The sequence below is a fragment of the Aquila chrysaetos genome, chromosome 17 (assembly GCF_900496995.4).
Source record: "Aquila chrysaetos chrysaetos chromosome 17, bAquChr1.4, whole genome shotgun sequence".
NCBI lineage: Eukaryota > Metazoa > Chordata > Aves > Accipitriformes > Accipitridae > Aquila > Aquila chrysaetos.
The window spans coordinates 18,977,479-19,002,945 of record NC_044020.1 but is presented as its reverse complement, the minus strand read 5'-3'; the positions used below and the strand labels follow the sequence as shown (position 1 = coordinate 19,002,945).

General features: G+C 34.5%; 1 protein-coding gene across 24 annotated transcripts in view; it reads right to left on the bottom strand.

The window, feature by feature from the left end:
• C2CD5 (C2 calcium dependent domain containing 5) overlaps positions 1–25,467 on the bottom strand; it is a 69,862-nt gene that overhangs the window by 30,263 nt on the left and 14,132 nt on the right. For 6 of the 24 annotated variants that reach the window (XM_041118262.1, XM_041118263.1, XM_030040111.2 and 3 more), the window contains exons 7-9: positions 24,186–24,337; positions 18,674–18,759; positions 12,896–13,004 (exon numbers count right to left, since the gene is read on the bottom strand). In XM_041118262.1, the coding sequence (XP_040974196.1) occupies positions 12,896–13,004; positions 18,674–18,759; positions 24,186–24,337 (347 nt within the window). Of the gene's footprint in view, positions 1–10,983; positions 11,050–12,895; positions 13,005–17,707; positions 17,741–18,673; positions 18,760–21,144; positions 21,340–24,185; positions 24,338–25,297; positions 25,423–25,467 lie in introns of all 24 variants that reach the window. The other 18 variants (XM_041118260.1, XM_030040091.2, XM_030040092.2 and 15 more) reach the window with 7 other exon arrangements.

The following is a 25,467-nucleotide window of genomic DNA, read 5'->3' as shown; positions in this document are numbered from 1 at the left end:
CAAAAATGAAAGATGCAGATATACACAGATTTTGAAATTTACTGAAACAAAAATATTGTACGGCAAGATGTATTCATTCATGAATTTACCTCAACTTTTCGTTTAGAACTAGGCTTTCAGCCTTCTAAAATGAACTTATGAGCATTTGCTAATTAAAAAAAAAAAAAAAAAAAAAAAGAGCACAGAGGTATGTATATTCAACTATACCTAACTTTAGATGTTAACGCTTGTGTACTGACTAGCCTTGGGTGTCCAGACTGAAGTTTATCCAACCTTTGCTTTAAGAAATGAACACTGAACAGAAAAAACCCCTACAGTTATCGTTCTTAGGAAGGTTCCACATAATCAAGACAAAAATATACACATTAAGACACAAAACAGGCTAAGGATTTTTATGGACTGTATCAATCATGTTCCATTACATCCGAGTTCACCTTCAACACGTTTCAATGCATTACGAGTAGAATCTCAAGGCACTGCACTTTGCTGTCTATCAACATGAAAACACCGTTTAAAACACTTTCACTAACTGGGAAAATCAAATGCTCAAGATGACACACAGTAATCCTGACTCAGATGGCTGGAGTACCTGCTAGCAAAGTCTCACAATCTTCAGCTTTCAAAAGCTGAGAATCATGCAGAAATAATCCATCCCATTATAGGGTTGGAGTTCCCAAGCTCAGCTATGGGAACCATTTGTGGTACACATAAAGGAAAGTGGGAGGTGAAATGCCCTCTCTTTTGCGTGTGCACCTCTGTCTGAACAGAGGCTGTGATTGCTGCCACCAGTTAATGGCAGTAGTGGTACATGAACAGAGCAACTTTGAAAACCCATCTTAAGGCAATGGCTACATCATCTGACAAAATGGGGAGCTGTATGGGAGATGCGAGACCACAAGCACACTCTGTAAATGTTATCACTAACTCTGTATGGTGGAATGGACATGGATCTTGGGAGCAATTCCTCCTTCCCCATCCAATCATGGACAAGAAGATCACTTACCAATGTGCGTTTCTCTCTAACAGAAAAGTATTAGTAAGAAAAGTGGTTCACTGACTATGCAGAACAATTCTTGCCCAATTAGACTTGATCATAGACAGCTGGCTATAAACATTGACTGAACAGCCACACAGATTTTTGTACTTCACAGAAAAACACCTACAAAGGAGAATTAATCTTTTTCCAGACATAAACAAAGACAAAAAAGCCAATTTTACTAAATCATCACTTTTCTCCTCACACCTTTAGGTACCATTTGGCAAAAACTGCTCCTACTTTTTACCAAAGACCTTTCTATGACAAGAAGTGCAAGAAAATGTGAAGTCATGATGAAGGAGCTGAGAGTGAGCAACAGGTAAAGTGACTGGGGATGACCAGGGGAAGTGCTGTGGAATAAAGAATAAGATTACAAACAAGAGTATGATACTGAAAAGGTATGTAGCCACAGTAAAACTGAAACAGAATGAAATGCTTAAAGGGAACATATATGCTTAAAGGGAACAGAAAAGGTAGAAATAGTGACGGGTCCCAAACTCTATGCAAACATTTAACTTTCCTCCACAAAAATTTATAGTTTAAATTAAAGTTTAGGAACAAATTCCTAAAAGCATTAACACAATTTTCTCACCTAACTTACCTACAAGAACGCCTTATCATAATGGAAAGCACATATTGTTGTTAGGTTGCTCAATGCTATGTCTTGCTAAAAAACATTTAACCCTTTACTCTGAAAATCTGTTCAACATCAGAATTAACAAAACTATTAACTACAGTAATATAATGGATCATTTTCATTCTTATTAGAGATAAGAACAATTTTCCAGCCATTGTCTTCAGTGTTAACAGGATCAGGCCCAATATCTTTCAAAAAAATCCAACAAATTCTTATTGCACAAATTCAAAAATTTCTATATGAGTCATGCATAAACAAGCGTTTGTAAAGACGACTGGGTCCTCTGCTTAAGACATTTAAGTATTTTTTCTTCCAGGAAGAGGCCAAAAATACGACAGTATGTTTATATATAAATACTGTACATTCACAGTTTACATGAACTTACCTTTGCATATTAAAACACAAAATGATTGTCTACAATTAAAATCAAACACCACGACATTGCAATAATAAATTGATACAAAACACTGAATGCAGTGCAATGTGTAGCATTCATATTCTTCTGACAAATATTTTCACAAGCAGCCTTTTTTGACACATGAGCCACACAATTTCACATGGGGATGCCATTGTAGCATTTACAAGTTTAGTAAAGCTAAGGATTTACATAAACAATTAGAGGAGTTAGGGAAGCAGGATGGCATGTGTCCAGTACACTCCATAAGAGTGTCTGTTGTTGTTTTTTGCTAAGGCAAAAGCTTAAGAACTAAGGGTTTGCAAAGCAGATTCAGCAGACAGTAGCCAGAAACGGTGGGTATTTTGGCGCATGCTTGGATCAGGTGACAGTACAGACTGAAAACTATGGCAGCTCACTGAAATGGTTACAGAAAGTAATGGCCCTGGATTCTAGGTGGAAGCAAAAAGGCAAGCATACATAGCACTCAATCACAAGCTTTTCTAGCAAATCTACCGAGTAGTTTATAGCAAGGTTTATCTACAACTTTAAGCAAAAAAATTTGCAAAAATTACACTGCTATTATGCGCCCTTTATTGGAAACCAAAGACTGAATATTAAACCTACTTTTATTAATGTTTCAAAATTGGCATGATATTTATAACGAAGTGGAAGCAAAGCACACTGTTTCTAGAGCCGAAGACCTGAGAAACAATGTTGTCAACAGTACAGTATTCTATAAAAATCGTGCCAACTCAAACCTCCTCCAGCTGAAACTTTCCAAGCATTTTATTAAACAGCTTTAGAAGACAAACAGCACTGTATTTATTTTGTGCCCTACATGTTTGAGTCAGTTCTATCCACCACCAATTCACCTATCTCTTCCCTTCAAAATACCAGGTTGACTTCTATGAGGCTGTATTGTCGATGGGACAACATCCTGTCCAAATCTTTCACCTGGAGATAACCCTGGACACTATCAATACTTTCTGATTCATAAGCTGCAACACCTCTCCAAAGTTATTTGCTAGAGGTTCACTTGTACAGGGCCTTTCAAGAATTAGCCAGAATCTGCATTATGCTAGGTCCATACAGATTTTTAAAAACTGAAGAAATATTAAGAAGAATGGACTCTTGATTACACAGATCATACTCAAGAGTTACTGTAATTAAAGCTGAATCCCTAGACATCCTGAGACAATTATTCTGAAACAGGAACTGTATGATTAATTTCAACCTATTTCAATATTGTGTAATTCAGTAAATATTTACATTTATAATGCAACATTCTGAAATGAGGATGACAATCATACTATTAAAGTTTTCACAATCTAGAAATGACTCATTGTTCTGTTGTCTCCAAAATGGCAACGGAGGCACCAGTAATATTCTTTCAAATTCAATCTGAGTCTTTCACTAGGCAGAGCCATTATCCACACCTTCCTTACCCTCTTATTCTTTTATCTTCTTTATTAAAACCTATTAATCAGCTTATAAAGAAAAAAGTGGGGGATTTTTTTGTAGGTTTGTTTTTTTTTTTTTTTAAGAAACACCTTCGTTAGGTTTACAAGCACCCTTCCCTGGACCCTGAAGTTTAATTTAATCCTCTCTGGTTATCCCATAAATATTGAAATTTCCCATCATCTTTCTAAAATATTTTGTAAGGGAGTGTACAAAAAGCCAAATCCTCTTGTCTGTAAAGTTTAAACACAAAATTTGGGTAGCAAATAACTAAGCCTACAGCAGATCAACCTAAAACTTTCCAAAGATCTTCAAAGCCACTCCATCCTTTTTTAAAAATTACTCCCTATATTCACCCTTAAGACTAAAAGATGTGAAAATGAAAACTTGAGGAAGCAGATTATTGGAATTTATCAAATGAAAACTAAGATACACTAAAACAGCAGAAAGCAGTGCAACCATACCACCAAAGAGAACAGGTACACTTACTCCTACAAAGGTTAAACTACAGACAAAGCATCCAGCCTGGAGAATAATATTGAATCAGTGCTGTTCTGCCAGATGAGGTCAGAGAGCACATATCTCAATTCTCAAGCCCAAACTGCTGAATGAGCAAAAAAGCAGGTTTAAGTCTGGTTGTTGAAGAAATTCAATTACTGAAGAAACAATTTTAAGAACGTTTAGGATTAAAACCGCATCCAGCTTTCATGCATTTACAGGATGAGATATTTCAGCTGGCTGATTGAACAGAAAACCATTCATTTCCAGGGCTAGTTTTCTATTGGGTTGGTCAGGCCAAATCACTACACGACCACCAGAAGACTGCAAGAGCACATGGCAAGAATCATACAGAAAAGCAGCACCACTCCTTTTAGTGGCAGCTCACTATTGAGGAGCGTTAGCTTTAATACCAAGCAGCAAAGTGTCCCTTAGTAACATTCCCATCAAAACTCCTGAATTCTTTTCTTATATTCTGAGTTTCAGGAAAATACTTGTATTAAGGTATTCTAGCTAGGAGGCTAGAGAATGCTCTTTTTTTCTTACCAAAAAAAAAAAAAAAGTTACTTTAAGTATGAAACAGAATTAACAGAATCTCCATAGCTTCTATATCTCTGATATGGGTGAATGTATTTGTAATTTAGACAGAAACATATGGAATTATACTTCCATTAAGGAATTTTAAAATGGATCAAGAGATGTTTTTACCTATCTCACCCCTAAAAGGGAATTATAAAAATCCTACTTCAAAGTTTGGCTTTTGGAATCCTACTTTAACTTCCAATCAACTCACTCAGCCATATATTCCTCAGCAACTTTATATTCTCAACATCCCCAACATCAAGCCTTGAGATGTCTCCCTGCATTTGTTCCTCATCTCAAGTAAATATTTCTTGGAACAGTTTAAATGCCGAGATACCTAAAGATTAGCATCTTGTAAGCCTTATGACTGACATCACTACACACAAGTATTTTATACAGTCCACTGTGGCATACCATCTGTGATCCAAACTAATTCAACTTTGTAAATCTAAACAGAATGTCCCAGATTAAAAAAAAAAAAAAAAAAAAAAAAGAGCGCAACTACTTGGATCTTCACACTGAAAAAAGCAAACCTTCACTGTTCTACACTTTGTCTATCAGTCACACATTACAAGTTATACTTTTAATTGATCTTAGGAATAAACATGCAAGAATCACCTCGACAAACTACAGCATAATTTAACCTTTTCTAAGTATTAAAAGTAATCTTTGTGGCAATAGTTTTCCATAAACTGGTTCAACAAAATCTGCTGCAAGTACCAACAAGCACTAACTACACAGCCAGAATGGTAATACATCCTATAACTTTTGCTTTTAATCATAGATGAAGGTCCAATAGGAACAGCACAAGCTGCAAAAAAGTATGATCTTAGAAAATAAAAATAAAAAATCATGCAATAATACCAAAAAATGCTGTAATAATTTATCACTAAAGGAAACTACCATGTGATACAACTCAAATAGAATTTTTAAAAAATAAAATAAAATCAAAAGATACAACATTTGAAGAAAAAAGATGTTCAGAGTATTTATATATGTATGTATTAAATATTAAACCTAAAATTAAACCATTATGATAACACTTAAAAATAAAGGTTTAAACTTCACCATACTTCCTTAGAATTATAAAAGTTCAAAAGTAGTGTCTGAACATAAAATGTTAAATATCAGAAATTAATTTGTCTCTGGAAAATCAGTGTGCCAGGCCTAAATATGTAACTTTGTCATTCCAGCTTTTAGTTATTATTTTGATCAGCCATTCATCCTATAATGGTGAAGTCCTCACAGCTGTGTATAAGGTTCCTCTAATCATAAGATAAGTGGGACACTAAAGAAGGTCTAGGGATCTGTTTTAATTGATCCTATTACAGTAACAAGGGCAAGGTCTGCCACTTTGAAGAGCTGCTAGGTAATAAAGAAACTAGTTATTCTATCTTTTATCTCTCTGTTGCTTTGTCATCTTGGCACAATAAACACAACCTATTTTAAAACACGAGCAATCTTCAAAGGACATCTTCAAATGTCAGCAACAAAGGGGCTATTACCCAAAGCTGGAGACACTATGCTGTAACAAGCCACATCTTCTTAAACCACATTTTATCCATAACTAGTATCACAAAATGAACTAGAAGTGTGATTTTAAAGCTTTAAACAAGCCAAAGTAGCTGGAACCTTAAAAGAAGCAACAATAATACTAATTTATCTAACACAGTCCTTGAAAGAAACGTACAGAATTTTATACACAAAAAAATTAATCTCTCCACAAACACAGATATATGTTCACAGACAGGACTGACGCTTTCTTGCTGACTGCCACGCAGACTATCTACCTCACTGCACAATTGCAGAAATGGGACAGCATTATTTGGAACAAAATGATACTTGCCTCTGTATTTCCTATTCATTCTTTACACTCCTTAGGCTTTTACTTGTTACATTCACAGAACCTCTGCATTCATTATTTCTATCCACTCAACTGTTTATTTTGTTTTAAGACAAACAAGTGAGAGAAGCCTCTCAACTTGTAGATCCAGGAAGCCTTTCCTACAGTGCCTTTTGGGGTGAGTTCAGGACCTCAATGAGACTGCATTAAGAGACACCAAAAACTCAAAACTTACAAAAACCACTGAAAATATTAGTGCAAAAGGTCAAAGAAAAATTGCACTAACAGAACCCAAAGTACAAACTGAACCAGGGGGAAAAAAAAAAAAAAAAAAAGAAAAAAGAAAAACACTATGGTATTTCTTTGTAAGAAACATAGCATATTGAGGAACTTCAGTCTTAGCACTTAGAAGGAAAATCTCTTGTGCCTAATTCAGCTCAGATAATGATCTTATCCATTAACATTTAACCAGAGTTATTTCTATAATCCTGTTTCGGTCAGTTAGAACTTGTGTTACCAGCCATCTTCCTACAATACTGCCAGTAGACATTTTACAAGGACCTGTTTACCTGTAATTATGTAGTAGTTAGGAAGGTGTCCTTTCAACTAGCATAATTCTAGTTTTCTACTAACAATAATATGTTTTGAGCCAGGCAAGAAGTTCTACAACTATATCTTTGCAACCACAGAGTGACATATTCTAAGGCTGAAAAACCTCATTGTAATCCATGAAGGAAATTGTATGAAGATAATAGTTTTAGTCAAGCCCCATATTTTGAAATTAGGAAGAGTTACGTGCAAGAATAACACTCTTCCACAAAACCAAGGTTGTGTCTCTCATGTACTATCAATTCAAAAACAAACTGTAGTGGTGCAATAAGCAACAGCTTTATTGGAGCATTTGTGCAGTGAAAAGTCTATGATGGCTTTCACACTATTAGCAAAATTTCAGGGAGACTTTTAAATCAGCATGAACAGATTAAATAGCATTACTTACTATTAGGCAAGGAATTCTAAAACAAAGACTTTAAACGCCAAGATTATTAATTAATTAATCTCTTACAGAACATAGGAATACTATTCTATACTCACTGACAGTGATCACCCTTTGTTCAGTTACATAAGTATCTACTCAGAACTCTCCAAAAGAAAAACAACAAACAGTCCCAAAGGAAATGATTTCATTAATATGAGGGTGCATCTGCTTCAAAAAAGATTATTCAAACACCATTCACATTAACCATAAAAACCATTTAGGAATATTCACCCCTCTGGAAAGGTTGCAGAAAAGTAGAGTAAAATATTACTGAAAAACTTTGCAACCCCTTGCTCTGTTCAGAAAAGCCTCTGACAGCTGCCTTAACCTCCCATTATCATATCAACACACACTGATGTACAAGAAGTCAACCTGGAAATCCTCCAAGAAAAAGGTGATAGGTCAAGCTTAAAATGTTGTTTTCTACTAGTTCTGAAGGACAGCCACATCAGACACCAATAAAAACATTCTGACATTTTCTACTGTGTTCTTACAAGTATGCCACATTTACACCCCAGACAGCAGTATGAAATGTCATTTGCACATTCACTGTATGTTTGTATTTCTGTGAAAGAAAAGCATTCAGTTACAGAACCAGAACATATTCAAGCTTTCTTCCTGCATTTCCTCATATACAAAACTAGAGTTCTGGAGAATTTCACATTCCAACAGCAAGTCTGGATATCACACAAGGAGCTCAGGAGACCCTTAGGAATTTTATTAACGATCTTTTCTCCTTCCATGTTTCTGACTACTGGAACTGAAGAATCACTGCTGAAGCAGCTCCCTGAATGATGAGTTTAAAAACATAATTATGCGAGACCACTGTATATGTTAGTGGCATGAAACAGCCATATGCAAAAGCAGTCTCTATTCAACAAGTTTCTTGCATTTCCTAAGGAACCTTTCTTCCCTGTATTTAACCTCAGGAAGAAACTTTAACAAAGATCCAGTCTTCTGGATCCAGGATTACTTTCATGTTTTTATATTTATAGTACATCTTTAACATCCTTTTTCAGAGACAGCACCAGAGTATTTCTTCCACTGCATTATGTCCCTTCTTTTCTATGAATTTGTGCTCTTGTCTCTCTACTTTTATCTTGCAGATTCATCTTGATCATCTTTTTGTAATTTTACAAGCATTTAAACGATTTTGTCATTGAACTATATGCAATTCCCAGACATTTAAGTAGCTTCTTTTCTATTCATGAAATAAAGTCATTCTTTACTTCCATGTCTGATTTTCAAGCATCTTCAAATCTCTGACTTTTCACCACCATCAGATGGTCCTGTTGTATCTCACACTTTAATTAAAGAAGCCTCCCTGCCACTGGCAAAAAAAAAAGAGTTACTAAACAGGTTACTAGCAGGCTTAAATGAAGCCTGAACATTTTCAAAAAGGAAAATTATGTTAGCCTACTTCTGCTTCTGATCACACTCTTGCTAACATGAATGTAATGTAAAGATGTAGTATTGTTTTCATTAAGCTGTATAAATCCCTGCTCTCCTTCAGACCAAGTATTAGCCAGCAATGACAGTGTTGGCAATGAAGCTCTAGAAGGTGGAAATGAATAGAAATCTTCTCCTTTGGTTTCTCAGTGATAATAGATCTGCACAGCATATTCATTATTCCTAAGACAGAGTTAACTTGTATGTAATCTGCAACTCTACTATCCATCACACATGATATGTAACAACTGATTTACTCCCTTCCTCCTTTCTTCTTCATTCAGGAACACACCTAGCACTGCAAAAGAAACATACGTCCAGGACTGTAAGCATAAACTGCTCAGTCCCTACTAGTAGGATTAATCAAGACTGTTACTACAGAGCTGCTGACACATCTCAAGGCAACACAAATACAGTTCTCAGCAAGTTATTAACTCTAAAATTACTGTCAAGAAATGAATTCATGACTTCCTCTTAGCTTCCTAGGCTTACATTTTGGATCACTTTATAGCCTAGCTCAAGGTAAGTTTAGTGTCTGCACGTAACTCAATTAATCCATTATTCTCATAAAACTCTTCCATAGTAACATCCTACCACTATGTTGAAGAAGCAACAATTAGTTCAAACCTTTCAAGGTCGCATACAAGATGAAAAATTTTGACACATTTTTAACATCTTGGATCAGACTATGCTATACCAGTAATAGATTTGAGAATTTAATAATACTATTTTCATACAGAAAGTGAAATTTATTTGAGATTATTATCACTTTAGAACAAGCAAATAAAACCAACAAAACCAGAAAACCTCATAATTATAATATTACAGGACATTTACTCTAGCAAGGAACAAGGATACAAAAATGAGCCAATAGTTTTAGGCACCAGCTATTATTGAACTATTTGTAAATTGAAAAACGTATATAGATAATTTAACCTGAAATTTAGAGCATGACACAGAGCTGCACTGCAACAGTGAAGTACCAAGACGAAAAGCTTGTTCCCAGGGGAAACAAACCCCCAGAGGTCAGCTTTATACCTTTTTACTGTGCCAGCTTTAAAAACAAAGTTTGGCAAGGTCTGCTGGCTTGGATATTATATGCAGTGTTTGGCAAGGTCTGCTGGCTTGGATATTATATGCAGAGAAGTTATGCCTGCCTTCTTCCAAAGCATGCTACATTTCCAGAGGGAAAGGGGGGGGGGGGGGGGGGGGGGGAGTGAAGGTCTTTATTTCTCCCCCTAGCATGCCAGTACTCTATGTAGACTGCACCATCAATTCATCCATTCTCTCTGCAGCTGTATAAAGAAGTTACACGCTTTGATCCATAAATCTGCATAACAAAATAGAATAATGGGGCTTTTTTCAAGTTAGGTGTTAAAGTGATTAAAAAGTTCAAATAATTATGCCCTAAGTCCTGCAAGCTGATTGCATTTTACAATACAAGATTTATGAACCAACAAATCCCGGGCTACATACAACCCTTCTCTTTAAACAGACAGTCCTCTTTGTCTATTTTCCATTCTCTCAGACAATTTTTATAACTATTACTTAGAACAAACGTATTCATCAATTTCCTGAAATTAACAGAAGTACAGCCACCCTTAAGAGGTGCAAGCTCATGCAAAACAAAATAAAAAACTAACCAACAGCCCCCCCCCCAATCAAACCAAACAACAGAAAAAATTATTTAAAAAGAAGATTAATTCACAGCTGACGTGATCCCAACTGTATAAATAAGAATCTATTCTCTTTCCCTAAATTACTTGCTTCATGGACACTGAGCTGAAAGCTACTACAAAATAATCATCTGAACATTCAGCTTTCCAGATTGATACTATTCTTAGCAATGCTATTTTATACTAAAACAATGTTTTGAGATTTTAAAGAAAGCCTTTAACAACATTAAAACAAGACATTTAGGCATTTGATGATTAAACAGATTTAAATTTGAAGCATTAACCTAAATATCCTAGAGCATTTCTAAGAACTTCACTGAGCTGCCATAATTTCTGTCAGCATATGTAGTACTGAATGACTAGTAAAATACCTGAATTGAAACTATTCCAGTCTAGCAGTTTGTATGATCTTGTGTTACCCATAATTCCGACAAAGGCTGAGTTCAAAACAGCAAATTAGTAGATCAGTTATAGGAGCAGAATAGTGAAAAAAAACTACCAACAAGAACACAATTGACAACACCACTCCACAGGAACTGGAAAGACACAGACAGCAGAGTTAATAAGAGGCTGAAATAGAAAGGGAAAAAAGGAGCATGCTATAGCAATCTAGCACTAGGCGTGATCAAAGTGTACAGTATATAGCAATTATTCTCTTATTGATAAATTCTCAATACACCTTCAAATGTTCTTTCCTCTTCTACATTTTCCTGTTTATTCACTTGCCAGTTTGTTTCCTTCAATATTTTACAGACTTGACTCAAATGCTTAGTACAATTATCACTATATCACAATTTTTTTTTCTACTTCTTCACCTCCCCTCCCATAGCCATGTGCCTTCGTTCCCCTTTTTGTTTTCATTGTTTTGCAATATACTGAGTTCAAAGTATCATGCATCTTACATTCACTTGTCAGGAGCAATCTACAAGTCCCACAAAAACACTGCAAAGAGCCACTTAGTTGTGCAAATATGCATCTCTATCTTCTCTTAATTCTTATCCTGCTTTCAGTCAGTTGGTAAAAAGAAAGGGGTGCATAATGCAAGAAATCAGTTTTAAAAAAAACTTTTGAGCAAATCTGTTTTTTTTTTTTATTTTGTCTTAAGTAAATTTATCACACAGTAAATTTTGCACAAAAATGACCTGTATCAGAAATCTGTTGAAAATACAGATGCCTAAGATAACTTTGTGGCAAAGAAAGGGAGGACTCGCATATAAATAATACTTTGACATTTCTCTTAATCTTCCCTCCACCATGTAAATAAATCTTAACAATAGGGAAAGAAGAACAAAATTGTGTACTCATATGCTTTTATAAATCCCTTAAAGTAGGGGGGGTTTAATTCAAATTAAGTCTCGGATTTTATTTCATGTTGTCAGTTGACTGAATCTTTAGATCAGCAACAACCTACCTGTTTACAGAATTATCTGCCTTGGGCCACAGGAAGAAGAAAAGGAAAAAGACTTTTTTTTTTTTTTTTTTAATTTAAATTGCTTTTAAAGATGCATTTGCACAAACTTTGTTTTATTACTCCTGACTAGTGCATGCAAAACCACTACAGGTGCTATTTTTTCCTCTCCTCTTTCTGCATTTTTAAGTGCGCTGTTAACTCCAAGTTTTTACACAGTATTCCTCGGTTTGTCTCAGTGAATATAACAACAAAGTCTTCAGAATCAAAAGTCACTTAATTCTGATGTCAGAACTAGGACATGCAAAATACACATGTTCTAGTACTGGGGTACCCAGGTAATTATTAAATAAAAATCTTAAAGTACTGTTCAGTATATGTTTTTAAGAACAGAAACAAAGCTGTAAAGGTTTTATCAAAAGAGGTTAAAAACATGTAATGAGCTAAATTGTAGTCATTAGTCCTTAAGGATTTGAAGGAGCTGAAAATTAGAAAACATTCATAGTTAAGGTCAAGTATTTCATCTTATTTTTGTTTGAAAGGAAAACGTGCATCAAGTTTTGATATTAAAAAGTGGTAAAAAAAATAATTAAACCCTCAGTAATTGAAAGACAGTTTTTAGTGCAAAGTTACTGGATTCAAAGTACTTAATTATTTCATTAACTTGCTGAAAAGTTACTCACTAAAAACAGACCCCCTGAGTGACTGTAATTTTTCAAGCTTAAATGATTGTCTGAAAAATACTGCTTTTAATATACATTGTTAGAATAGTTTAGTATCTATTCAAACACTTATGTTATAAAGTTATAAAGATTAGAATTACATGACTATTATGACTGGACTTGAGCAAGGAAGTTGTTCTTGTGTTAACATACCAGGATTGTGAATGCGATCCAGGAGCTTCACAGACCGTGCACTGACAACACCACCAACATGGACAAGAAAGCCTGGTGGAAAGGTCGTCAAGGTAAAAAATGGAAATTCCTGTTATGATTAAAAACAAACATCAAATGACTGCTTACCAACCACTGCTGATTGCCAATAAACATGCAGTGAATTGATAATTTCCCTGAAATACAAGCAAAGCAGTTACATTAGGCCAAACATGTCCTTCAGGCTTACTAAGCACTATGTTACCATACGTCTTCATATACACATAGTATAATAAAAGCAGAGGTATTATACAATGTAAGAATACTTTTCCCCCATAGAGTTGTATCTCAGCACAATATTAATAAATAATCAAAACTTTACACATTTGTGTTAACAAAGCCTCTATTGGTCCACTTTCAGAATGGCAGCTAAGTAACATAATTCTAATTTCATTAGCTGATACAAAAATAAAGGAACATTTTTTCTCCATTTTTTAGGTCTTATTGTTACAACTGACTGCAGTTTGATCCTGAAGCACAGGGTAAAACAAACCATAGTCTCACAAGAATGATGAATGTCTTATTACGGTAAAATATACCTAAAAAATATTAATGGACTGCTTTGCTAGTGTTGTAAGTACTAAATGTAACAAGTACATACATATCCATCTTCTAGAATAAAGCGTAAATCTTTGAAATACAACTGCAAGTTCTTAAACTGAGGAAATCCACTTCCAATTCATTTGCATAAATTAGTTTTTAGTAATTTGTAATTAAAACAAAGAGTTAATACGTTTCAGCAGCTACTCAAAAATGCAGTTCATACAAGAGGCAAAGTAAGTGACAGCAGTAATTTTTTATGACACACATGATGAAATAAAACAGTCATATTCAAAGGAGATAAGCCCGAAACTGGAAGATTTTATTTTCTACAGAGACATTCTATGGAATGTCTAATATACACATGATAGCACACTTATGGGGGAAAGGCAATAGATTTATGTTCAGCAATTCTAAATGCATAGAGGCAAAAAAAGAAAAATAAAAGAAAAATCATGCAATCGTGGTTTATATAGTCATGATGATTGGTTAAATGGAAAAAATAAACACCATAATTTTATATGAGAGAAAGTACCGTATAGATTCCTTTCTCACATACTTGAAGCACTTGCAAAAGTACAGTTCAACTGAGCTTCTACCTAAACAGTGTACATGCTGCAGATTAAATGAGGATCACGGTTCTTCCAGCAATACATGGCATGAAAAGTCCTCTTAAACTTAAGTCCAATGTAGATTTAAAAATTAATACTTCAGAATTCTTGCCATCCTTATTATTAGAACTCTTAAAACTTTTAAAAGGTCCTGCAAACTTCAAGTTTTCTGGATTTTCGTTTGGCTTAGACTTTCAAAATTAACAGGCGAACTTTGAAATCAGCAACCACAGTATCAACAACGAGAAGGAAAAACAAACAAACCAACCCAAACCAAACCAACCCAAAAAAACACTAAAACCTGCAGTTGTGCCTTAAGATGCAATTAAAAAGCAGGAAGATTTCACCACAGGACTCTGCAAACCTGCTTACTAATCTGTCTTCAGGGTCACCGATGGATCTCTAGAGAGGGCTACATCAAGATTCATCCAGAAGGTTCTAACAGATCACAAAGTGCTTTGCAGGTTATCAGAACAGTCAGAAAGCTCTGACAACAACACAGTCTGAACTCCTCTTCTGTACATCTTTCATGACGAAAAATGGAAAAAATGCAGTACAGTATATCAACATTTTGTTAGAACCCTCTTTCACTGTGGTTCTGTAATATCAACTGTTCAGTGATTCACAAGCATACTGATAATATTTGTCCCTGTATAATTCCATGACACTCATTCTGCCTAACTTACATTTAAATATATAACATACACATTTGCTCTGTCCCTTGAATATAGTTATCCAACATTAATGACATTAAAAATAATTAGCTTTCCCAGAAACATAGAAATCAATAAGTCTACTGCATATGCCACCTGTATGAAATTCCATTAAGCCTATACTACATTTGTATTTTATATATACATATATACTCACGCTTACATTGTGCTAAAGTAGTATGTAGTGAACAAAGTGAATGATACTCCATGCTCTAAAGCATAAGCAAATCCAATGCTCTTTAATTTATATGGAGATTCAGAAATTACTTTCATTTTTTGTTCATTTTCGTAAGGCTGTGTACTGCAAGTAATTTTAACATGTTCAGACTTCCAGTCTGCCTGATTCCCTACACTACAAACCAGGAATAAAACTTTAAAATAGTAACATGGCTTTATCTCAATCAATGTATTGATACTTGCAAGTCTGTATTATGATACATGCTAAAATTAGACCTATGTCCTATCAGTTAATTTCAGCGACAGGCAAACCTGGGTAACTGACTGAACCATTCTGACATGCTCTTATTCCATTAATAATGTCTCATTCATTCTGACACAGATGGAATGCCATCACTTCGTACGATGGCTTTTTTTCCCCTTTAAGCTCATTTAGAGGATTTGGTTTTTTTACTATTATATTACTCAAACACAAGTTCCAGCCTCAATTACACGTGGTAACCTGTAATACTTAAAAATTATAAAGCTATACTTATTGCATAGAAAATAGAGATTCTGTAAGAACCAGATGCAGTGTTTCCATATTACAAATCTCCTCTATTACTGCAATCAAGGTGATGCAAGCACAGAGTATTCCCACATGTGAGAAGACACAATAACCTTAAAGTTTCCAAGCTACAACTGAAGATGGTCAATCCTTTTACCAATACAATTCACTATGCCATTTCACAGTCATTGACTGCATAGACCCTGAAAGAACTGTCACTGGTTTAATCCTTGCAACTACATAAAGATGTTATAGTTGGTATTTGGGGAAAGTTTGATAAGGTTACAATAAAATCCTCATAAATATTTTTTTAATACAATGTTTTAAAATGTTTGTGTATATGCATACATGTATTGCTAGTATTCTTTTTTAACTACATTTCATACAAAGACACACAAAATAATGAAAAGCACATGGAACAAGGCTACACACACATATCATGTGGTGTTAGTGCCAGCTGAAGCAGTTCTCAAGAGTCCCTTCCAGCCATTCATTCATTCCCATCATTGCGCCACTCCCTCAGATAACGTTCGTAATGTTCAGGTATGTTCATAGAGCTTTTTGGGGTGAACCAGAGTAGGGAACTGGTCCACATTAATATACTGTTAATCTCCTGGTTTAATTATTTTTATTCTAAGCAGATTTACTGTGCCATCTCTGGGCTGGATAGTAGCAAGAAGTTGCTGGAAAGAAAAGTTGCTTGAGTCGGCATTTCAGCCAAAAGAATCACACAGAGAACTGCACTCTAACACAAGTTATCTAGCAATGCTCTTCAGAGATGAAGATCAACAGATCTCCATTTTGAAAAGGCAGCAGTAAAGATCTCAAGCACTTGCAGAATGCAAACATGGAGGAATAAAACAGCATTTGTCCAAGCTGAGGTCAGAGATACAAAATACCATCAAGAGCAGCATTTGGCCATTTCTACAAAAATGTAGGCTAATTTTTTTTATGAGTAAAGTAAGCTCAAATTTTCCCACTGATGGAAACACAACATACACTTTTATAGATAAAAATATACACAAAGATAGCTGTGCTAGAGTTACACTTGCTATCAACAGGCATCCTGTGAATTGCTAAAAATATATTAAAGTACAACGTAACATGTATGTGAGTTTTCCATAGCTGGTGTATTTTACCAGAAGAAATCGAGTAATATTACCGCTCCAACAAAATCTGTTCTCGTTTGCAATTAGGGTTATTTAAGTAACACATTAAAAACACATTTGATTAAAAAAAAAAAAAAGCTGTGGAGACATCCAGTTAAATGAATGGGTTTTAATATGCCTTAGCACTACCATGTACCCAAATAAACTGTACTAAGAATCAAAAGAACTTACCATGTATCTTATACATGTGGAACTATATTATACATATTGAATTTATTCTTTGTTTTCCCAAATAAGCGCTACCCTAACTAATCCAGACAGGTAACTAGAGTGCACTATTTATGTGTGCGATATTAAAACAGACAAAACATCTTGTGTTATTCATTCTAGTTAAGTAACTCAACCTTAAGGTGACCATAAGACATAACCATAGCAAAAACACATCCAATATGAAGTTTTCAGAAAGACAGCAGGAACATATTTTTTGTATCAATTAACAGTCTGCATGCTTTGCTACATTATCATCAATAACAGACTCAACCCGTTTCCATCCCATTTTACGGTATTTTTTTCACCAGACCATACACAGGCCTTATCAAAACAATGTGCAAATAATTCAAGCTCTAAAAATGCATTAAGTGCTCTTAATTTACATTTTCAATCATTTTTAAAAAGCTTCCTAAGGAAATAACAGATCAGCCATGAAATGTCTGAAAAGCTAGCAAAAACAAAGGTAAACAGAGAAAAGGCTCTTTTTAAAGCATTTTTTTCAAACTAAAACATTAAAACCAAAAAGCCATGGATTTGTAATTAAAGAGAAATTAAAATGTTAATGGAAATGTATCAACATGCAATATACTAAGCAAAAATATGCCCATCTGATAAATGCTCTTGAAAAGAACGTAACAAATATTTAAAAATCCTGCATAAACAAGATTACAAAGAAATCTGCAAAACCTCACAAAAAAAGAAAATCAAAATATTTCAAATAATTGTTTAGAAATCCTCAATACAAGAAAAAAGGGCTACAAAGAGTCACACAATGTTTTGGAACATACCCGCCTTCTACAGAACCTATGAGGCGATCCTCCCTTAGCAATCGATAACACAAAAAATGAGAAGAGAATCATCCACTTACTCAAAATAGTAGCTATTCACTTATATTGCACAGACATAGCTGATTTTGTTTTCAACAAACATATATGGTTCTACGTAATTAGTTCAGGTAGCCAGAAATTGTAATTAAACTAGAAGTTACTTCTGAATAGGAAAACATTCACATTTCTGCCTTCAAGACACCTCACTAATAACATTTTGACAAAAGCAGTATATAACCTATTAAAAAAAAGTTGCAAGCACTCATTCCAAAGTTTAAACAAAGAATTATAACCACTATTTTTATTATACAGTCTATTCGACATAACAACAGATCACATTTTTAGTCCTATAGAGGTTCTTCAAAAGGCTGTAAATCTATAAAGCCCTTTTATTGCTTGGGAAGTGATTTAGGTTTGTGTAAGTTACCATTTTTTAAAGGCTACACGCACACCTTTCCACGTAGTGGAACAAAGGCCAAATTATGCGCCAACTCTTTTTTTGCAAAACTGAAAGTTTTCACAATTATAAATGGGATTTTCTCCTTGTTTAAAGCTATTCCAATGTTTCTGAATTTGGCTTCTGTAAAAACTTAATACATGATAGTAAAATAGTACACTGACACACGCATCAATAACTTCAAGAGACTAAACAGCAGTAATTTTTGCTGTTTCTTACACCACCAACCGTAATCACTTGAGTGCTGTGCACATTACAGTTAGTTGCTCCACTTTTCTTAATGCTTTAGTAACATTAAAATTTAAATAATTTGTATATAAAATGGCTATTAAATGTTCAATATTTTCAGTACATTTTCTGACCTAAAAATTACATGTATTTTTAAACAGAAAGTAACAGGAAACATTTAACTTACTACAAGCTAAGTTTTCACTTTAGTAGATCAGCAATGTAAGTATAAAATGCCTTACCCTTTGTTCCAGAGCTGATTGAGTCTGTTGTCTTAAAAGAGTTTTAAATGGCCCCCCTTCTTTTCCAGCACTCCCACTGCCCATTCCTGAAGAGTATCAGTACAAACGACATTCAAAGAAACATATATTATAATTTGTAATCAAACTTTGATTTTAAAATATACATAATAGTCATAGAAAACAGGCAAATTATCCCCATAATTTAAATTTTCAGAAAAGAAATGCTGAGCATCACAGTTTAATTTGGGCTTGGGGGGGGGGGCTGTTTGGGGTTTGGTTTTCACACGACTAGCAGTGTTTTTTTATTATTTAGACAAAACCCCCCTGATTTAAGATCTTTTTCTGTTGTCAACCTGAATTTAAAAAAAACTTCAAAGACTTAAACATCTGGGCTTGCAATTCTTTCCTATGACATATAACTACCTTTTTTTTTTTTTCTTGTTACTGTTGGGAGTTTTGCCTATGCTTTCAATATAGATCTACCTTCTCTGCCTTTAACAGAAAGTTTCTACATAATCAGATTTTCAGGCCTTATCAAAAAGGGCTGAAATGTCACCATTAATTCCAGACTGTTGAACGATGCCTCTCTGCCAGATAACTCTATAGTCTCTCTCTCTCTACTATCATTATCAGTTTAAAAAAAAAAAAAGTAATAAAAATCTGGCTTTCTAACTGGGAGGAGACTGTACACACAATTACAGCAGTAGCTATATAATGCATGATTGAAACCAAAAAGAAAATTGCAAAGGCAATACACATCCTTTGATTTGAAATATAAACTCTGGAAAAAAATTACCAATTATTTTTATTTTCTTTAATATCTATGCAATGAAATATTCACTCATCTGATTCATTCAAATAAGCTAAGGACTACTGCTCAGCATTTAAAACTGCCACACTTATTTGATTACTATATATGCACACACATAACCTGCAGATTATCTGTAAATGAAAATAAGAAATAAACTCCAGTTTTGCATAATACAAGTAATTCGCTCTTTCCTTCTTTCACGTATTTTACTCCCACTCCTACCCCCCAATACAGGAGCTTTTCTGAAGAGATCAAAGTTTATCGGATACACAAATATCTTTGCTATTGAATTATCTGTTATCAAGGAACTGTACTCTTAACTGAGTCTGTTGAGATGCAGGTTATATGTATGACAGTAAGTTATTTCCGCTATAGTTAGAAATCACAAAAGTAAAAAATAAACACATACCAAGATTGTGTTTTTCCTAAAGTAAACACAATGCTGGTGAATCAGATTTTCTTAGTAATATTTCATGCCTAAAAACATACTATCATTGGTATTTCTCGTATCTAAAACCATCAGTGCTAACTTGAGAAAGCAAAAATAAACACCTCAGTTGTATAGGAAAGCACAGGATAAAGAACAACAACAAAGTGTAAGGAGCAGGATGAAATACAAACACTACAGTGCAAACAGTTATGAATGAAGCCAAGGTTTTCTTTACAGAATTTATAACTAATTTAACGTAACAGTTCCTTGCTAGTTTTTTTTCTCTTCTGATCAAGCATCTAATAAACATGAATGAGATTGTACATATACATCATAGTGCATTTATTTGTTTTAACCAAAGACTGGGAGATCTGGAAATAATACTGGACTTAATAATGTATGTTAATTAATTCCTAACATTTTCAAAAATTACTAGGCTATCATTACCATATAATTATATATAAAATACTATAATTTTAAAAAAATATTTTTAGCTGTTCTTGGATAAGGAAACAAAAATATTAGTATCTGTATAGTCCCATTAAACAAGATTAAATTGCTTTTACTATTTGGCATTGATTCTAAACATCACTGTCAGGGACTATACAATAGCAAATACAGACAAACATAGCATAAATACTGGACATGAAACAAACTCAAAAAATGTAAACTAATCAAAATAGTTTCTACAGAAAAAAGCAGTAATATCAACTATTTAATTTAAATTTATGAAAATAATGCATGTCAGTGAAATGGAAAAGGAAGCAGTACAAATAAAAACTTTGTACAGGCTTTGTTTAGAACATTAATTTAAAGAGCACAGTTGCTAGCCATCTGATAGCCATTATTTCAATAAATTATGAATGAATTAATGAGCAAGTGCTTGTTCCATGCAAAATATAGGAACACCAAAGTGAAGGGAATGAGAGGGATTAAAAAAAAAGTAAATTATTTTAGTCCAATTGCCAAAGGAAATTTTGCGAGGGAAAAGGAGAAAGTTCTGTAGCATAAACTACATGTTTCAAATCCTATAAGAAGTTCTGAAGCTACTTCAAGCTTCTGGGGCAGAGGTGAGAGATGGTATGAATAGTCATGTAGCCAGCAGTTTTCAGAGGCTAACTGAACAAAAACATAGGGTTATAGAAGGCTGTGTGTTAAATGCCCCCGTATCAAATAACAACAACATTTTCTTAAAAGTTTGTTTAAAAGGCCATAATAGATTGATCCTACCAGAAGCAGCCAGAAGCAGCTCTTCAGTGAAAGAAACACTTTTCCTCAGAACAACTGGGCTGACATGGCTAGAGTGTAGAGGGTTAAGGCTAGACCCCGAGAGGAGGAGACAGGACTTTTTAAGATGTGGGGAATCACAAGAGAGTGTAGGGGAGCTGGGAAACAGGAAAATCCTAGGTCCCTGTGGGGAAGGTGCTGTGGAGGAAAGTAATAGAGACAAAGAGATGTAGATTCAGAAGATGACTAAAAAAAACCAGACGGAAGAAATCAAAATGAAGCATTTTTTTTTTCTCCAAATGAACCAGCACTTACTGCTGAATTATTTCTCAACAAACGAAGAAACGGAATGACAATACGGCTCCACAATGTGAATGAGAAGCATGTTCTCAAAAATCATGACCTGATTAAATTTTGAAATATTTTTTTAAAAGCCATGGCAATCTAACATTTATTCTAAATTTTATACAAAATTTGATAACAAATACTATGGAGTAAAGGCTAAATAACACAGTCTTCTCACACATTTAATTTGATTACTTTCATTACTTAGGTATAAAAAGTTATTTTCCAGAGAAGTCATGGATTTGTTTATGATTTTTAGTCATGAATCTTGTAGAGTTCCCACAAAGAAAAGGAGTTTCCACCTTCTCAATTTCCTCCAAACATATACTATGTCACATCAAAATGTACTACCTGATTAAAATATGTCATGCTTTTCATCAGCCTGATATTCTGTTAGTTTGCAGTGGCATAAAATATATCACTATTCACAGAAGTCATCAAACTTCAAACCAAAACAAGCTTTCTCAGCACAGAATAATTTCCCCTCATATTTAGACCAGGTATAGACCAGTATGGATAACACAATCACAATTGTATTTTATGAAAGACATTAAGGTAATATTCTCCTGGTTTGGAGCTACTGAAAACTAGATGCTTAAGTTGATCCGAGTTTCAGTCTCCTCTATTTAATTATTCATATTGTGAAATTGTGGTATCTGCACTCTTTTTCCAAGTTAGTCTCCATCTCAAACACATGAACACACTAGCTACCTGACTGATAAATAGAGGAATATAATGTACTGCAGAATCATCAGAAAATACTTCATTTTCACATCAGCCAATCTGAGTAACAGGTATCTCAAATTTGGTAATGTTTAATGTGTCACATGTTTGCTTTTTTTTTTTTTTTTTTGAAACACTAACATCACCAACTTCCACACTGAAATATTCCAACTTAATAACAGTCTTAGGAAATGAAAACAGAGGTCTAAACAAATACAGTGAATTGCTAAAAACAATTACTGATTTTAGTATGTTATGGAAGTATCTTCCGCACATCATCAAATTTTTGGTAACAGGTGAAACAAATGACTCAACAGATACTGTGTTTTAAGCTATTAAGATTCAAAATCTAGCCAGGAACACTAAGATACAGAATTTTTAAATGCAACCAGCAAATCCTCTTAAGGCAAGTTTCAGTAGCAGAGTTAAAAGCTGCTAAAAAGACAGTGCGAGTAAGCAAAAGCATGCCCGCTGTTAGCTTTTTAGTATTAAAGGTAGCTAAAAAATATCTTTATATACTTGAAAAATCCCCCAAAATAAGAGGTACTGATGACCCAATCTGTTTCAGTTCTGAATGAACTGACTAAAGAGGAGAGGGCCCATCCACCTATGTAACATTGCCAGAGATGATATAAGGTTGCCGCTTTAAAAACTTGACAAATTCACAATGAGCTGCCACCTTCATGAATTCAGAACATTTACATCTATAAAGATGACCATCCCTGTAACATTTAAATCCTTTACTCGACCTGATTCTTACCACGGAAAAACTGATCAAAAGAAACAGGTTTCCAAATATTCAGTAAACCAAATACATTAATTTGTGGTTCTCCTACATAGTGACCACCATAGGTTATCCACAAAACAGTTATCATTTACACAAAAGGACCGGAAAAAAAAAAGTGTGCTTTTGTTCACTGTTTTTTTAAAAACAGGACAGAGAAGATAGTACTAAAAAAGACAGCTTCCTAATTGGGAACATTTTTTAACAGATATCTAGGGAATAAACTGGGTAAAATATTTAATATAACTACATTCAAATGCAACATTTAACTTATCTGCTTGGAAAAATTCTTGAAAGAGGTGCTATCAAGAAGTAAAGCTGAATCAACTGCTTTAATATGCTTAAAAATTGACTAGATTAGACAGAGACAAGAATGTTCTGAGCTTCAAATACCACAATTTAAAACACCATTTAAAACGCAACCAAACTTTTATAAACAATTCTGCAAAATAATTTGCCCTATGGTAGTAAAACTCAAGGCATAGGTCACATAATGGAGAATAAACAAACAATAATTCTTTGAGTTGTGCTGACATTATTACTGACATAATTCTAACCACAGACTAAAAAATGAGGACGGAAACAAGTTGAAGAAATTATGATAGCCCAATGGAGAAAGAAAAATGCTTTTGAAGATGGCTGGAGTATAACTGAAGTTACTTTCAAAATGTATACCGTGTGTGTAAAGCTATTTTTGTATACCAAGGAGAATAAAAAGACAGCAGCTGCTACATTTCTAGCATCGCATTTGTAAAGAGGAGTTAAAAATCAGAGAAATGTATACAATACACTTATAGCACAACACATTAGGCTTGATGACTACATAGTTTTAGTAATACTGTCCTTAACATACTGTGGTGAGAAATGTACTCCCATGATTTGTAATATGAAATGGAGGAAATAAGAAAAAGGCAATTACTTAGGACTCCCTTAATGCTCTCAGATGTTTTATTTCAACTTGAATACAGTTGTGTTACAAATGTCATTTTAATGTTATCCAGAATAGTGGAAATATAGGCAGGATTTAAATTTTCACCCTACAGAAACGCTTTCAAGCTTGAGGGGTGCTAGCTAAAGTCTCCAATTTCCACATCATTTTGATAACTTAAATGCCAAAAAGCAAAAAGGGGTTGAATGAAAATACAAAAAGAGAAACACAAATTAAAACAAAAAGTGGGTGGAAGCGCCTTACCAGTTTTGGGTGTCAAACTCAAATCTGTGTCAGAAGAAGAGGACTGTCGACTGTAGGACTTGGAAGGTGAAAAGGAATAGGTTTGGTTTTTCAGAGGGGTGGAGGGTCCTGATGAATGAGTATTGGGATTGGGATCTTCATTGAAGGGAATCCTGCCAGAAGAAGGTGGAAACATATTCAGTAATCCTGTGCCAAAGGACCTGGCTGACAGCAGCATGATCCAAACACCAGGATGGGATTGGGGCAGGGCCAGCAGCTATTCCTTAGGTGCGAGACTGGGGATGAGGCCAGAGGCAAAGAAATGCTGTTTTACCCATTCAGCATTCTACAGATAGATGCTGATAATCTACAACAAAACAATTAAGCCAAATGAAAGGCATGAGATGTGACAAAAAAATTATATATATGCAAAAGAAAAAACTGAGAACAGTTTATGGCTTAAAAATCTGGTCAAATACACAATGCTTTGAGTTAGTTTAATAAAGAAAAAATGATTTCAAATTATATTTGTGTTTATACATATTCATACATTTATGTATACACACACATATGCATTTTAAGGGGAAAAAAAAAATATGTTTCCTTATCCTATAGCATCAGCAGCATGCCACAGCTAAAAACAGAGCAAAGAGGAGAATCTTTATGGGAACAACTATATTGACAAACAGTTCACTTATGCACAGATTGACTTACCTGCTCTCTAAAACCATCTCTTCCACAAATGGCACATACCCTTCCTAGAACCGTTTTAAAACCTAAATACCATATCTGAATTATGCTTGAAAGCAATTATGGACTCCAATCAAAACATGTATGTTCCCCAGATACATCAACTTATTTTTACTTAATTTCTTAGGAAGTAAGCATGTTAAAAAGAAATGAAGAGTGTGGCTTTGTGGAAGAGACTCCGATGCATTTTCAAGAAACTATTGCCTTTGTTTCAGCAGCTGCACACAGAGTAGTTCTTCACTGACAACAGAAGGTGTCTCCATGAGAAAATGAGGGAGAAAAGATGGGTGGTACCTGCCTACACTGCCTGCCTGCCTGCACTTTGCGACCACTGTGCCTGTGGCCTGCCTCTCCCCAGCTCTTGAGTCTGAGCAGTCTCGTACCAGTGTAGATGAGAGTGGGAACAGACACAGAGAAGTTCTGAGTAAGTCGTGAGCCAGTAGCAGTGTGAATTGGGCTGTTGTGAGTCGAGCGGCATCCATGGCTTGGCGGATGAACCAGCGGAGACCTGAGAGAATTTGCAGCCAAGGTGGAAGAAAAGAAAACAATACAT